Genomic DNA, 15,876 nt, shown 5'->3' on the forward strand with positions numbered 1-15,876 from the left:
AGTTAGTTTTATAGCAAAATAATAGTACGAAATCAATGTGCCTATATTAGTTGTGTAAGCGCGTGCTACTAACAAACATTAAATTCATTCATACATCCACATTTGAGAAGTGCAATTAAGTAAAAGTGCCTACAAATTTGTATAATGTCGCTAATATATAAAAAAAACACACACACACGAGAGGAAAAAATCCACGACAAATTTTTCATACAAACGTACATAGGTATGTACATATAATTAGTTTTCGTTAAATATTTGTTTATAAATGTATTTATTAATAAAAGCAAAACAACTGAATTCAATCTAAACTAGTCCAGCAAAATTGTGTTACTGTGTTTTCGATTTTATTTTTTTGCGTTGCGTTGGCTTGGCATTTGAAGACATTTTGGCATTTTTATTAGCTCGAGCACCCTGCGCGTCCAAATCAACCTTTGCCTTACGCTTTTTCGCTGTTGGTTTGTCACTTTCCACTTCATCATCTTCTTCCTTTTCTGCATTCTTTGATATTCTTGTGGAGATACTCTGGCGCTTGGGTGCGTGATTTTCTAGCCACTTGCGTTCTGTTTTACGCCGTTTTTTCAAATTCAATATGAAATCAGGCACTTTACCATTGGAGTTCTTAATAATTTGTGCAATGCTTGAATGAGAAAATATTATATCAACAAAAAAAAATTAATAAAAAAATTGTTTACATTCGTAACACGTACCTTTTTAGATTTGGGGTATCACTTTGTGTGAAGAATGTTATGGCTTTACCACTTCTGCCTGCTCGACCCGTACGTCCAATACGGTGTATATAAGAAATGACAGATGGCGGAAAATCGTAGTTTATTACAAGATTAACGCCTTTAAAATCAATACCACGCCCCATCAGTTCAGTACAAATCAACACCCAAATATGCCCTTCCCGAAAAGCCCGAACACAATTGTCACGCTGTTGTTGTGAACGATCGGCATGTATAAGATCAACGTTGATGCCATCGTAAAGCAGCTCCTGAAATAGCTCCTTTGCCCGTTCCTAAGAATACATCACTTTAGCATCCTTATTATTCTCCATTTAATAACGTCACTCACCTTACTTTGTACAAATACCAAAACTGGAGGTTTTAATCCTTTGCGCACCATATCTCTTATGGCCAACAGTTTTCCACTCTCGGAACCAACAAATAGCAATTCTTGCTCCACCGAATCGGTAGCACTATTTTCTTGACCAATTATTACTCGTGCTAAATTGGGGAGATTTTTTATCGCCCATTTTGCCACAGGAGCTGTATATGTTGCACTGAATAGAGCCAACTTCTTATGCTGATTGGTGCATGCCGCCAAAATGACATCTACTTGGTCTTTAAAATTATTTATGCCTTCCTCCATTAAACGATCCGCTTCATCAATAACCAACCATTCGACTCTTTAAATATCAAAATACATATGCAAATTAAATTGTGTTATTAAACAGTTTTTATAAATATGTAAATATAACTTACTCTGTTAGCCGTAGAGCTGGTGGTTCCTGCTCCAGCAGAAAACGAACACGATTCGGTGTAGATATTAGTATGTCATAATTTTTGTTACTTTGCCCCGTGGCCAATTTATTACTTGTCGCTTTGGCCTGAAAATATATTTTTAGGGCCGTATTTTGTGCCAACTGCACGCATTCTCTGTAAATTTGAGCTGCAAGTTCACGGGTTGGCGCCAAAACAACAGCGCGAAAGCCAACTTTGCTGGGCTTGCGCAAATCATTAATTAACGGTGCCAGAAAGGCAATAGTTTTGCCAGAACCAGTCGGCGCCGAGGCCATCACGTTACGTCCTTGTAACAAAAGAGGCATAGCTTGCATTTGTACAGGTGTGGGCGACGCATATGTGGCAGATTCAAGATTCAGCAACAGGCGATCAGACATTTTATATTCCTTTTTCAATTCCTCAAATGATGTGACGGGCGGAGGAATGTTCTTTCCACGTACATTTATTAAATAGTCTTTGCGAAGCAGTGCCACCTGTAAAAGCAATCGTTCTAATAAACTGTGTATGTAATAGATTTTTGGACTCCTATTAATACGCTCACCATCTCCTCTTTCTGATTTGCTTCTCTTTCTTCAGGCGTAGTAGTCTTTTTCTGTTTCACTTTTTGACGTTTAATAACATCTTTCCCACTGATATAGTTGAACTCATGCTCCTCCTCTTCAGAAACGAAGTCAACGCTCCGAGAATCATCTTCAATATTTGAACTTTTCGGAGAAGTCTCAATTATGGAGTGTATCGCCTTGGACTCTGTTAATTCCACTTTCGTACTTACTTTCTACAAATGTACAACGCTGATATGTAGATAATGTAGTATTTAATAAAAAAATTATATTTACTTTAGTTTCCGTTCTAGGTTTAGAGTGCGTAAATCGTACACCCCTTGTTAGTTGAAGGAATATATCATGTGAGTCCATGGCTGTTTATTCTTACTACAACTTTTTATCTGTTATTAGTTATTTTATGGATACACGAAATTATACAGCACAAATAACTACTTTTGTTTTTTGCATTTATAATCAGAGCCACATATTCCACAGCACGTGTAGCAGCAGAAACAAAACAAAAGTTACAATATCAGCTGATTTGTACAGAGTTGCATTTGAGTGCAAATTAAGCTACGTATGCAGTGCTCAAGGCATGTGAAAGTGCAACTTAATAAAACACATTGCCTAATTTCTTGTGCACATGTCTAGAACTATGTATACATCACCCGGAGTCAGGCGGTATAAACTTTGAAATCGCTCAACGTCCGAATGAAAGGAACAGTCCCCAATGAAAAGCATTTCGATTTTACCATCAAATCCAAAAAACTGGAACGCCATTGTACTTCGCAAGAAAGTTTCACCTTTACTTGTGACCAATACATACTACTTACTAAAACTTTCTTTCCGTTAGGTTTTCGCTTAGTTTTTTTTTATTGAAAATGCTAACTAATTTTACCGTTACACTTTTCTATTTCAAAATATTCGTAGCTAAGCTATCAACAATTATCATTACAAAACTGTCAAAGTTAACTAAAAAAATCGATAAAAGCATCCTCAAGCATTGCAATTAACCAAAATTGTTGCTGAATAATTTGGGAATCGTACTACTGGTATGTTGTGCGCTTCTGCCTGCTGTCTGATCAACGTCGGTTTGCAATTTGCAAGTGATGGCAAAGGATACTACTTTTGTGATGACCTGTTGCTAATTGGCTACCGTAATATTGCAAAAGTTATTTCGCGCCGAACGTGTTGTTTAAAAATATGGAAACATGGACCAATAAATTGGTTTGATTTGAGCTTAATTTTACACTAAAACCAATAAATAAACAATACTAAACTTCAAAGTAGTATTTATTACATAAAAGCTATTAAATTTTGACTCTGCAGTGAAAAATTTTATGCTGCGCTTAATTAACTAGTGATTGTCCACATTTTACTGACAGAGTTAATGAGACAGACCGTGATGTTATCTCTCGAAAAATAACGCAACGGGTGAATTTATCTATAAAATATTCGACGGTTACACATCTATTGGGTACCCGGACATAAGGGTATTGCAGGAAACGAAATTGTAGATGAGATTGCGCTGTTTACATACAATTCGAGCAAGAAAACGACACACAGAAACCTTTAAATTCGGTATACAATGGCATCGCTGCGGACATGAAATCACGGATCGATAGGAAGTGGAGTAATCTAGCCACTTGCGAAACCGCGAAAATTATGTGCGCATAGAATGCAGATAAATACGCCAGATTCGTACTAGCCCTCTCTAGAAAGAAAAGCAGGACTATCGTAGGTATACTGACAGGCCACAATGTTTTAGCGGCACACGCATGCAAGATTGGAATTACAAGCAATGATAGCTGCAGATTTTGCAATGAACTGGAAGAGACGGAAACTCTTGAACACCTTCTATGTTCTTGCCCTGCATTAGCTAGAACCCCAATGAAATGTTTAGGAGCTCTACAATATGAGAGGTTAAATGTCTCTCGAGGTTAGAGCATCAGAGCTTACTTAGATTTACAAAAGAAGAAGCCTACTAGAAGAAAACGTAAAGGCCAAGCTCCATCTGGTACCACTAAAGACCAGTAGGTCTATGTGATGGTTTTCGGCCAGCCAAGTCAACCTAACCTAACCTAAACCTCAGGCGACCCGAAAACTCTGACTTCAGATGCGGATTCAGCTGACCCAACAACTTTGAAAGCCGTTAAGGAACCTGGTGAGATTTTTTGACTATAATACAGTGTAACTTTTTTTAGCTCAAGTGTTTCTGCACCCCCAACAACAAAAAAACTACGGTTTATATAAAATTTTATTGTGAATATGTAATACTGAAAGTACAGGTTTACGCACATACATACGCATGCTGGTTTTTATTAATTTATTATAAATGTAACGTTTTGAATATGTTTTTATAATTTTACTATAAGTTATTAAAGCTGTCAGTTTTCAATATCCTAATTGTTTTATGTATGTACATTATAATACTTCGTAAAATAAAGTAACTTGTATTTACATTGCTAATTCTTATAAGTTCATAATTTGTTACAATAAATTTGTTCAAATTTATTCACTCACTCCAAGTGTCAGAGTAGCTGTTTGCTTTTTAATAAATTTGGCATTCATCGTGGCTTCTAATATTCCTAATATTATTTCTGTTTACGTAGTTATTTTCTATTACAATATACAATATTACCGGAATACTAAAGGCTATTCCAGTATAACTTCAGTAAATAATTAAAATCTTACAAATCTCGACTAGTTTCTAAGTAAAATATACTTTTATTACAATAATATACTAAATTTGGCCCACTTGACTATAACTTCATCGTGCAACGCAGTTATAAATATTATATTTCTATAATAATAACAAAAATTGTAGTTTGTCGTTCCATTCGGCATTGATACTGATACGAATAAAGAGCCAGTTTTGGCACTAACAGTTTTGTTTTTTATTTGCACATACATATATATGTATTTATCATAGAATTTCTCAATTTGTGATGAACGTTCCAAAAACTAGCGATCTCATAACCCCTTAATTATTTTGGCAACAATGCGAATAGTTCTAGTTATTATTTATGAACTATTTAGCTTAAAAAATTGTGCTAATTTTGTATGGCCGTATAGTAATTTCAAAAAGGCGTATTAGATTTAGCATCTACCAAAAAAAAAACTAAGGTGTTAATTAAATTATATAATATAATGCGCCAAGCAGTTGGGTTGTTATTTTAACTTATATTAATGCTCTAATTATAATAAATCACTGTTTTTGTATGCCATTGCATATATGTATGCTGGTTGTGCGACTTTACAAAAAAAAAATAACGCTTACTATTTTTTAAGATTAGCACACTGTCAAAGTTTTTTAATAATACACTCCTTATGTAAGGAATACTAATAGGCAAAATAACAATAAAAGTCATAACGAGGTATTGGGAGCCCCACTAGCGCCATATTTACACACAATGTTGTTGTTTGGCAGCTATCTTGAGGGAGTATTGAAGCATAGTTAATGAGAGTTACATTACCGCAACACAAAAAATTATGAAAACCGAATATTGCAATACTGAGCAGACTATTCGAAAATGGCGTAGCCGACGGTCGCAAAGTACGCGAGATGTTCGCTTACTTGACGGAGTACTTCAAATACCAAGTATGCCTTCTCTCCACCCTGTCAGGCTTGCGGTTGGAATTTAATCTGTCGATATTTTGGACTTTGACAGCTAAAATAACGTGTCGGCTCAATATGTAATGCCCTACCCAAGTCTTCAAAATATCGCATACAAGGTCCTATCGAGCGTATTGTGCGAAAGACTAGAACCAACCACCGGCCAACTAATTGGATCTTATCAGTGTGGCTTCAGATCTGGAAAATCCCCAATTGACCAGCTATTTACAACACGCTAAGTTTTGGAAAATACCCATGAAATCAGAATCGAAACACACCATCTGTTAGTATCATAGATTTTAAAGCCGCTTTCGACAGCATGAAAAGGAGTTGCCTATATGCCGCGATGTCTGATTTTGGTATCCAAACTAATATGGCTGTGCTAACTGACGTTGAGCAGTACCAGCGGTTCCGTTGAAATTGAGAAGGACCACTCCGAGTTATTTGAAACAAAGTTTCAGACAGATTGACTCTCTTTCGTGTGACTTCTTTGACCTAATGCTTTTGATATTTGTGAGTCTCAGAATTTAATCGCCCAGGCACCATATATTATAAGGGCGTACATTTGCTGGCGTTATTTCCACCTTTTCTAAGCTTGATAAAGAAGCGAATGAGGACAAGTGAAGCTTTAACACACCTAATAATGTTAGCCTTGAAGTCCAATGGAAAATCTCTTTGCCAACAAGTGATTCTTTGGACTACTAAAAGTGGGCAATTGAATAGAAAATTCCTCTCACGACGGACAAAAACCACACTTTATAAGTCTCTCACCATGCCCGCTGAAGCTTGGACGACGGCTACATCCGATGGCGTGCCTCCAGGAATGTTGGAGAGAATGATTTTGCGGAAGATTATTGAACCTTTACGCGCTGGCGACGACGAATATCGCAGACGATGGTGTATGAACTTCGCGGCGACTTTGACATAGTGCAGCGATTAAAGATCGGGTTAAGGGTTAATGGTTAACTTTTAGTTTTAATGATCTTTTCCAAATCAAATAACGGACTCTTATTGAAAATTACAAGGAGAAAGTCGTATAGGCTTATCTACGAAAATTTAAAAAAAAAAAATCCTGCTTGGCTCCGAATTCGTAATCAACGCCATGTTTTTTTCTTTGTAATTGATCCGTGATTTTTGATACAAACTAACTTATTTATCTAATATTTTACATAGATACTTTTATCGTCTACTGAATATTGGTTTGAAGGCAATTTTAAATTTCAGTTAACTTTGGATTATTTTAACACAATTCAAAAAAGCAAATGCATTTTCAACAGCTCTGAAAAAAATCTCATAGCTTAACTTTGCAAAATATTGCGCGCGAAAATAGTACAACTCTGTCGGAGAAATATAACATTTCAGGTCATATTTTTAATATAAATTTTGATAGATTATTTCAAGTGAAAGAAAATATGATACTACATAAGTATATTTAACGGAAAATATGAAAGATTTAATTGAAATTTTATAGAAATTCATTATATTGTACCTTTTTTATAACTATTGAGCTGCACTACCCTCGAATTTGTTTGTAGAGAGACTACGCTACGTTTAGATTAATTGTAGAGCTTCTCAAGATATCTATTCTTGACTTAAGATTATTATTATTCCGCTACCAAATAGAGCTCATATGTAGATACTTTAAGAATATGTGGTCATGCTTATAGTGTTCCTATAGAGTTAGTATACATATGGATAACTCTTAAAACAAACATACACAAAAAGCTTTAGTAAGGGAGAGGTAGGCAAAAACAAAAATGCATTACCTCGGAACCCTTCAAACTTCCCAGTTTTAATGTGGCAACTAAAAGTACATTTACGTTTACAAGTATACTTTTGAATTAGTGAAGAAATTTCCGAAAATAAAAACAAAAAACAAAAAAAATACTGAAAAAGGTTTTTAATTGTAAACTTTGATTAGAAGGACTTTGATTGAAGTTAAAAAAGAAATTGATGGCGTATGCGTCAAATTACTAAAATCCATTTATCTGCAAATCAGGAAGGAGGAACCAGAAATCGGCAAAGGTTTTTAGGCCTTTAAGACTCATATACTTTGTGCTTGCGCTAGATTAGATTGAGGTGGCTTGTGACAAACCTGCCTCGAAATGCATATAGTCCCATATTGAGCACTTTGTAATACCACATGGGGCCAAAGCCTCCAGTTCTGCTTAAATCAGCTCATAGAGGCTACAAACCTGAGTAGCTCCGGTACTTTCTATTGAACCCTTCTTTACCTTGCCCCACAAGTGGATCGCAATCCCGGAATAGATGTTTTTCTCATCTTCGACATCACAGCTTCTACAAAAGTCACCCTTAGCAGATCTGCATGTCTCTCTCAAAAAGTATGTAGCCTGCTAATAACCAGGCGCCAATAAAAAATTCTCTCCTCTTAGGTGTAAATGAAGAGCGGTGAACTCTTTAAGGCCCGGTGATATTTTGTTTCAGTATACATAAAATACAAAATATTTTTTTGGAACTTAAGGGGTTACATACGTCCAGAATTTTCAAAAAGTCGATTTCTTTACAGATTATTATTCTTTATAGTTTTAGGCGTATTTCTGTGGAAGTCAATTGTAAAAATTCCTCATAGATACAAAGTTATGGAAGAAAATGTAATTGCGCGACGTGAGTTTGATGCGCACAAGTAACTGTCCTTCGTTTGAGACTGCTGGCCGTTGTGAAATGCACTTGAAAGTTTAAACTCGTTTTTCTCGAAACTACTTTTTCCGGCACGGTCTGCATGATAACTCATATAGCTTTTTATGGAGGGTATAGATAGGTCACTACAGTTAAGCTGGAAGATCACTTCGAAGATTGTAATTGAGAACTGGTGTTACAAATCATGCTAGCAAGCGAATATTTAGTAGAAGATGGGGATTGAGACTAGATTTTGTGATGTGGATATTCAGCACCATTGTGTACCAATTTTATCCACCTTAAGTTGGAAATATAGTGACAACAAACTAAATAATGCGGAAAGAGCAGAAGTTGCAAGTATAACAAATGCGCTAAAACTAAGATATGTTATCTATGCTATATATAGATAAGCTCCTTCGAAATTGGTCGATTTTAAAAGATACTGGCCGTGGATTTGGACTATATGGTGGCCAGTCCAAACATCGGCAATGACCTTCGCTGGGTACGCTTCCGATTTCAAAGGAAATTAATGAAAGATAAAGTTGCCGATAAGAAAGTCATCTTCAGGCTAAAGGTTCAAGATGGGCTGACAGCGATATACATATATTCTCTACAACTTGATGTCGCCAAGAAACCACAGGAGCAACAACATTTAAGAAATAGTTAGTAAACGATATGCGATATATCATCACCTATAACTAAATCCAAGCTAATCTATCAATGCGAAGAAGAATATAACTCAGTCAGTTGTCATCTCTCTTGTCTACGCTTCCAATCAGATGCATGTCGACAGAAATGTGAGATAGCAGTAATACTGTGAAGCTCTCTCGGATCTGTCTGAAGTGTCAGAACTTGCAGCAACTATCGCCTTGACAATAACAGGAGTATATCCAATATTTCCTGACACATGGAGGTGAGATAGTTCTAAAGCGCGTCATTCTAGTGATAATTGGGAATCATATTGGATAACGTCACTAAATTTTTTAAAAGCGTCAAATTGGTTTGACTTATTATGTCCATTAGCACCAATAACGTATGTATTACTACCCGCGAACAGTGCCATAAAATGGTGCCTCTATGATTTAATTGACTTGCGTGTTGTCTAATGGGAAGCACTATAACCAACCAACCAACCATATAACTTTCAGGGGTTCCGAGATAAAAGCGTAACGCTTCTCTACTACTTATTTCCTTTTTATTTGGAAACATCTTTGCACGATAACATTTTTCCATCAGATTATTAGCATTGCTAACACGATTCAGATTACTTTCGATATCATTGCCTCGGTCCTGCACTGAAGACATCTTTGTTATTCGCTAACTTTTCTCAAGCCCATGGAAACTTGTTACCTGATTCTATCAATACATTTATTCCTAGATAGTATATTGGCAAACCTCAAAGCTTGTTTTTATCACGATCAATACTTATTGCTTTAAAAACGCCTTTTCCAACACCGTATCTTAAATTAAATTGATCTAAACTTGAAGCTCTAGGTCTGGATAAGGTTAAAGCTTCAGCATCTGCATCTGCTTCACTAATATCGGTCTCAGTATCACTAAATTTTCGACGCCGACGTAAAGTAGAATTGCTATATTTAAAATCTGTGGAATTTGCCCGCTTCCTTTCCTGTTTGGCCATTTCCACAGCCAGCATTTTCAATTCCCAATCGTTATGATCAACATTTTCAAACACACGTTCGACATTTTTTTGCTCCGAATCTTCATATTTAACATTCAGTTTGGTTGAGGATGAACTAGAGCTTGAACTATCACCAATGTCTAGGACAACACTATCTGACCTATTTAAATTTCCAGTTACATCTGAAACAGTTACAATGTAATTTCCTTTTTGTTGCTTCTCAATTGCAATATTTTCCGCCGATTTGTTTTTATTCAAACTGCGGGTTGAAATGTATCCAGATGAATTCTTATAGAACTTATTAAAAATAGGCGAAGAGCCATATCGTTGAATTTGCGGTGGAGATGACAAAAAAACTGTATCCGATGAGTCACCTCGCTAAAAAATTCGAATAATATAAATGTAAATTTAATATCAACATTCATTTAATGCATTTATCTAAATATATATTTACCATAAACAAAAGTTCTGCTGATGAACTCGAACTACCGTGGTCATCTGACTTCGGATCCGCATCATCCCATAAAGTATTTAGTTTATCTTGATTCATAAATTCTGTTTTTTTCCGAGGCGAGGATGATTTCAGTTCAATATTTCTAATTTTTGTCTGCAAATTCGCGATAATTTCATCGCGTTTTCGTACTTCTCGCGCCATTACCGAAAACTGTAATTCGAATTTTAAATGCATTTCAGTAATGTGCTCCTTAATAACATTATTAATTTCACTCCAAACTCTACTGAAATTCTCTTCCATGTTTAGAATATCTGAAAATAATAAGTAATAAATATGTATATTAAATTAAAGTAAGTAAGGCATAGCTGTGTCTTTTTTTGGAAGTATGTATGTATCTGATAGTAATTTTGAAAGGGGTTTTAGTGTGAAAAGCAAAACAAGCATTACTTTAATATGCATTAAAAATATAATATAATGTGCATAATTTTTCGGTTATATTTACAGTGTAGCACCACAACAACGCACAAATGCTTCCAACAAAAGAACATATCTAAGTAGCAGCTATGGGCAGAAGCGAGAGCAGTGAATAATTTAACAGGTTGCGCTCCGGCCGACTCCGAATTCTTTGTTACAACTCCAACTACAGAGAGCGCTTAACATTTTCTTGACTATTGCTCCGAGCTCCTAGCAGTAACGGAACGTAGCTGAGAGCGCAGCAATACAGTTGATCATGCGTTTTGTGCCACCTACTCTACTACTCATCTGTTCAAGTTCAGAGCAGTAGCGAGAGCAAAACTGAAAACTATAAAATGGCGGAGCAATTTCAATAACTGTATTAAAGTTCTTTCACTTATATATGTACATACATAGAGTGTTTTCGGAATAATTGTTAAAAAGGAATTTTCCAGCTACCACAGATAGGTAAGCATTTTTATTTATTACATTTCATCATGAAAAGATTGACGCGTCAACGACGTTTTGGAATTATTGCAAGCCTATCAAAACACTCACCCAAGTCAATGACGAGATACAAAATCTGCACATTCAAGCTTACATATATGCAAGTAGTTCCTATACCCAGGAAGCAGTTCCTACAGTAAGCACTTACTGGAGGCTAAGTCATCTCTTAGGCATCTACATCACTTGACTGACGAGTTCCAGGAGTACACACGACAATTACTGGACGTCGTAGCACACAGACAGGGGAGTCCCTTACCACCTTTATAAACTCTTGGTCCAAAAAATTATACCAGATGCTTTATAAAAATGATATTTGTTTTGTTTTGACAATTTTCGACGACTGGTGCGCTTTGTTAAACTCGGCCAAAATCGCGTAAGCGGTTATCGCGCCAATTAAGAAGAAGAAGAGATAATTTTCTGGACATTTGTGAAGGAAAATGAAAATAGGAAATCAAATAAAACGGATCTGAAAATATTGTATACCAAGTTTCCTAAAAGCTGCATGTTTCCTATGAGAATTCAATAGGAATTTTCAAAGCGTGGGCGGGATGAATTCTTATTAAAAAAAAAGGTTTTTGACCACATATAAAATTTACGGATAGCGTGTAGAAAAAAGAGATTATGTTAGGCCTTCCTAACGCACAGGCTACCGTGTTGCAATACGCTCTATTGATAAAAGTAGCCCCACCCTAATATGCACACATGTATTATGAAAATATTAGTTTCTATAAATATTCATTACAAGTTCAAGTATATTAATCACCTTCTGTTCTCAAAGACTCTGCAATTGTTGTTTTCAGCCGTTTTGTTGTACGTTGATTACTGTTTGAAGGAATTGAGGAATGTTGCATCAGATTATTATTGGTTTGGATGGCGTTTCGATGTTTCAACTCAGCTTTCATAAAAGGTTCGATAAAGGCTCGATTTTCGGGACATTTTTCGAAGTTAGAAGCCGCAAGTACAGGCAAAGGAGATGTGAGCAGAGCTTTGTCACGCTGCTCACTAGACGGCCGCAAACCACTATAGGATTCATCTTGGATCGCCTTCTGGGCGCTGTTGGGCGGACTAGAAAGAGTTGAGTTGGACGTTACACTTTTCATTAGCATACTATGTCTAGCCACATACCCTTCCAATGTTGGTTCCCTTAAGGAATTATTGCTGAACATGTCCATTGCTGTTGAATCCTCATTTCGACCAGTTACAGGACTTTTACTTTCTTCTGTACTGCGATGTAATTTTGTTAAAATGCATTTCAATTTACGACGTTCAGCAGTTTCATTTTGTTCTGGACTAAGAGGTAAATAGGCGGGTGGTATGTAACTGTCTCCCTTTTGATTATAGGTAGTTGCCATAGGTGTGTTTGTAGATGTGGATGAACTGGACTCATATGCTGAGAGGAATTGCGAGTACATTCCAGATGTGTCACTCAAACACCGGTACAAAGGTTCTGATATAGCGATTTGATTACTGGTTTTGGAACTATCCAAACTAAAACTTCTCATTTGTACAACTTTTTCGAGTTCAGCTAATTTCTGACGTTCGTTTAAAATTTTCAGCCGCTTTACAAATGGCAATCCACTATACTCGGGCGACAAGTCGAAAACGGAGTGATAACATTTTTTACCATCGCCGTTTTTACTTGCAGTTGTTAGTTTATTTTGTTTTCGCAAATGATCGAAAGCTTTTGCGTGTGTTGTATTGAGATCTGATGTTGCTGCTGCTCGTGTAGATGTTGTAACAGAGGTTAGCGTTTGAGTTGTGTCATTTGAAGAAAATGTTTTTACTTCTATGTCAGAATCTCCTGGGGAAAATTTAGCTAAATTATTATAGCTTGTTGATATTAACGTAGCTGATTTTAATTTGGACCATGGCTTAATGGATATATCACTATCTGAGCGCTCTGATGAGGTGTTCATGGACGGCTTTATGAATTTTAATGACTTTCCTGATACCGCCTTGGGCGATTTACTAATTGCACCTTGATCGCGTTTAATCTGATTTTGTTCTTCACGTACTCTGAGGGGATTTGTTTGGCTGATATCTCCAATGGTAGGTGATTTATCCTCTTTTGGCTTACTTTCCAAAGAATCAGGGTTTGTCACTCCGGCTAAATTAAGCATTTGGATCTTCTGCTTCAGAGACACAGCCGCATTAGATTTGATCTGGTTCAAAAGATATAATTAAAACACCATGACTTGCATGCATATGACACATAAATATATAAGTAAATTTACATATATCACACAAGGTGAAGTCCAAAAGACTGGCGGAATAAAAATGTTTTTGATGACACCGTCTTTTTAATGAGTTAATGCGTTGGAAGTTACATCCCTAGCTGACTTCTAGTGAAAGCTTGGTGACATTCGGAGCAGTGGAAGCGAAGTTATTGCGTCTAAAGTGTCAGTATGTTTGTGTCATCGGTACAAAAATGAGTTTCAAACAAAGAGCTAATATCAAATTTTGTTTTAAAATCGATAAAACGTTTATCGAAACATTTGAATTGATGAAAAAAGTTTATGGCGATGATTGCCTATCTCGTGCCAGAGTTCATGAATGGTTTACACGTTTCAGAGATGGTTGTGAGGACTTAAATGACAATGAACATACGGGCCGCCGAAAATCGGTAATCCCCGAAAACTCCGTGGAAATTGTTGAACCGAAATCATCGTTGAAGTTCATGGAATCGGAGTTAAATATCTCTGATTTAACTGATCATTTGGACTTACGAAAGATCTGTGCAAGTGTCATTCCGCACAAGTTAACTGAGTACCAAAAATTGCTTAAAATTCAACATTCGAAGGACCTCACTAAAGATGAGAACTTCCTTTATAACATTGTAACTGGTGATGAAACGTGGTGTTTCCAACATGAACCTGAAAATAAGCGTCAAAGTGCCGAATGGAAGGCCCCAGACGAGACGTTTGAAGAAGTCAAAAATCAAGTCGATGCTCATTTGTTTGTATGATTCCAAGCGAATTGTCCACAAGGAGTTCGTCTCAACGGGCCAAACAGTCAATGCAATTTTCTTTCTTGGCATTTTGAAGCGTTTGCTGCATCGCATTCGTCGAATTCGCCCTGAATACCGCGAAGGGGGAAACTGGCGTTTATTGTATGATAAAGCACCATCTCATCGATCCACTCTTGTGACTGATTTTTTGACTTGAAATCGCATTTTAACGATCAATCACGCACCGGGTTCGCCTGATATGGATTCCTGTGACTACTACCCATTCGGAAAATTGCCTTTGGCCATGAAAGCAAAACGTTTTGCGTCCGTAGAGGCCATCCAAAAGGCTTGTACCGACATCCTGAAGGACATTCCGGTCAATGACCTGAAACACTCTTTCGAAAAGCTTTTGGATCGCGCAAAACAAGTATCGAGGCCAGAAGGAACAATTTTAAATAATAAACTCGAAGTTATCAAAACAAGGCTCCTGTCGTTTCTATTTGAGCTCAGCATTGTTTATTTTAGACTTCACCTTGTATATACAAAAAATTTAAAAATTAAAAGTTGGGTTTGCCCGCTAGTAACGTACTCCGCTCCATCTGCAAAACAATAATAAAACATAGTCTAGGAATTGAGAGGAAACTGGACCGAAAACACTTAGTAAAAGATGTATGGACACATTAAAGCCATTTTTTGTTTTGTTTTGTTTTATTCACACCTAATTGCATCGCATTTGTGGAACAACATCAAGACGCACACCACAAATAAGAGGAGGAGCTCGGCCAAACACCTAACAGGAGTGTACGCGCCAATTATTATTTTTTTTTTTAATTGCATCGCGATGCCAGGAGTATAACTCAATGATAGTAAATATGTGTTTTTCCATCATCACATCAGGATTTTTTAAAGGACCTCAAAGTTGCAGTTATGAGCCAGTATTAAAAAAAAAATTATCCTATTTCTACAAAATTACATGACTCTTCAAATGGAAGAAAAATGTTTTTATAACAAATGTGTGTATTTGTATGAATAATTAATTGCACACTTCATTGTTATTGATAAATTGAACGAACGAATAAACGAACCCATTCAATATTTTCAAGGACGTAGACTGAGTAAAAAGTCTCAAGCGGTAAGACCAGAATAATGACTAGTTGGAGCAATAACTTCAAGGAGGTGAGCAATAAATAATTCTCACTGACCACACCACGTAACTGAAATATGAAAGTAGCTGAAATATGTAAAAAGTATATCTTACTCCGGATTTTATATCGCCGCAATTCGTTTCTTGCTTATTTTTTAACAGTTGTAGCCTTTGCATCAGCGGAAGGACCTCATTAACTTCAGTCTCGGGCTCTTCTTGAATTGATTCCTGTGGCGATAAGGCGCTAGCAACATGTGTGTGAGGTGGGGATATCTGATGTTGTATCGTTGGTTTGACCGCCCTCTCCTCCCGGTCCTATGGAAGAAAAAAATATGGGAAAAAAATTACTGAGCTTAATTTGTAGATAAATATAAAAATATTTAAAGTCATACTCATAAATTCTTTGGTGATTTG

At 36.4% G+C, this 15,876-nt stretch overlaps 2 protein-coding genes across 2 annotated transcripts in view; both read right to left on the reverse strand.

The window, feature by feature from the left end:
- Nucleotides 1-254: 254 nt before the first annotated feature.
- On the reverse strand, nt 255-2,588 carry LOC128858117 (DEAD box protein 52 homolog). Its single transcript, XM_054094107.1, has 6 exons — nt 2,360-2,588; nt 2,065-2,298; nt 1,485-1,996; nt 1,075-1,408; nt 708-1,018; nt 255-637 (listed from the first exon to the last, which is right to left on the reverse strand). The coding sequence occupies exons 1-6, from the start codon at nt 2,435-2,437 to the stop codon at nt 328-330; spliced, it is 1,779 nt and encodes a 592-aa protein (XP_053950082.1). The 5' UTR covers nt 2,438-2,588; the 3' UTR covers nt 255-327.
- Nucleotides 2,589-4,312: 1,724 nt separating this feature from the next.
- LOC128858115 (uncharacterized) overlaps nt 4,313-15,876 on the reverse strand; it is a 31,555-nt gene continuing 19,991 nt past the window's right edge. The window contains exons 11-15 of the mRNA XM_054094105.1: nt 15,577-15,777; nt 12,497-13,533; nt 12,135-12,436; nt 10,412-10,722; nt 4,313-10,335 (exon numbers count right to left, since the gene is read on the reverse strand). Coding sequence (XP_053950080.1) covers nt 9,715-10,335; nt 10,412-10,722; nt 12,135-12,436; nt 12,497-13,533; nt 15,577-15,777 — 2,472 coding nt within the window. The 3' untranslated portion in view covers nt 4,313-9,714. The remainder of the gene's footprint in view (nt 10,336-10,411; nt 10,723-12,134; nt 12,437-12,496; nt 13,534-15,576; nt 15,778-15,876) is intronic.

This window comes from Anastrepha ludens, chromosome 3 (assembly GCF_028408465.1).
Source record: "Anastrepha ludens isolate Willacy chromosome 3, idAnaLude1.1, whole genome shotgun sequence".
Classification (NCBI taxonomy): domain Eukaryota; kingdom Metazoa; phylum Arthropoda; class Insecta; order Diptera; family Tephritidae; genus Anastrepha; species Anastrepha ludens.

Coding starts and splice junctions, on each gene's coding strand:
- LOC128858117 (XM_054094107.1), bottom strand. CDS start 2,437: ATGGACTCACATGATATATTCCTTCAACTAACAAGGGGTGTACGATTT. Junction 1,019..1,074: donor TGGTATTTGTACAAAGTAAG/GTGAGTGACGTT, acceptor ATGTATTCTTAG/GAACGGGCAAAGGAGCTATT. Junction 638..707: donor GATACCCCAAATCTAAAAAG/GTACGTGTTACG, acceptor TTCTCATTCAAG/CATTGCACAAATTATTAAGA.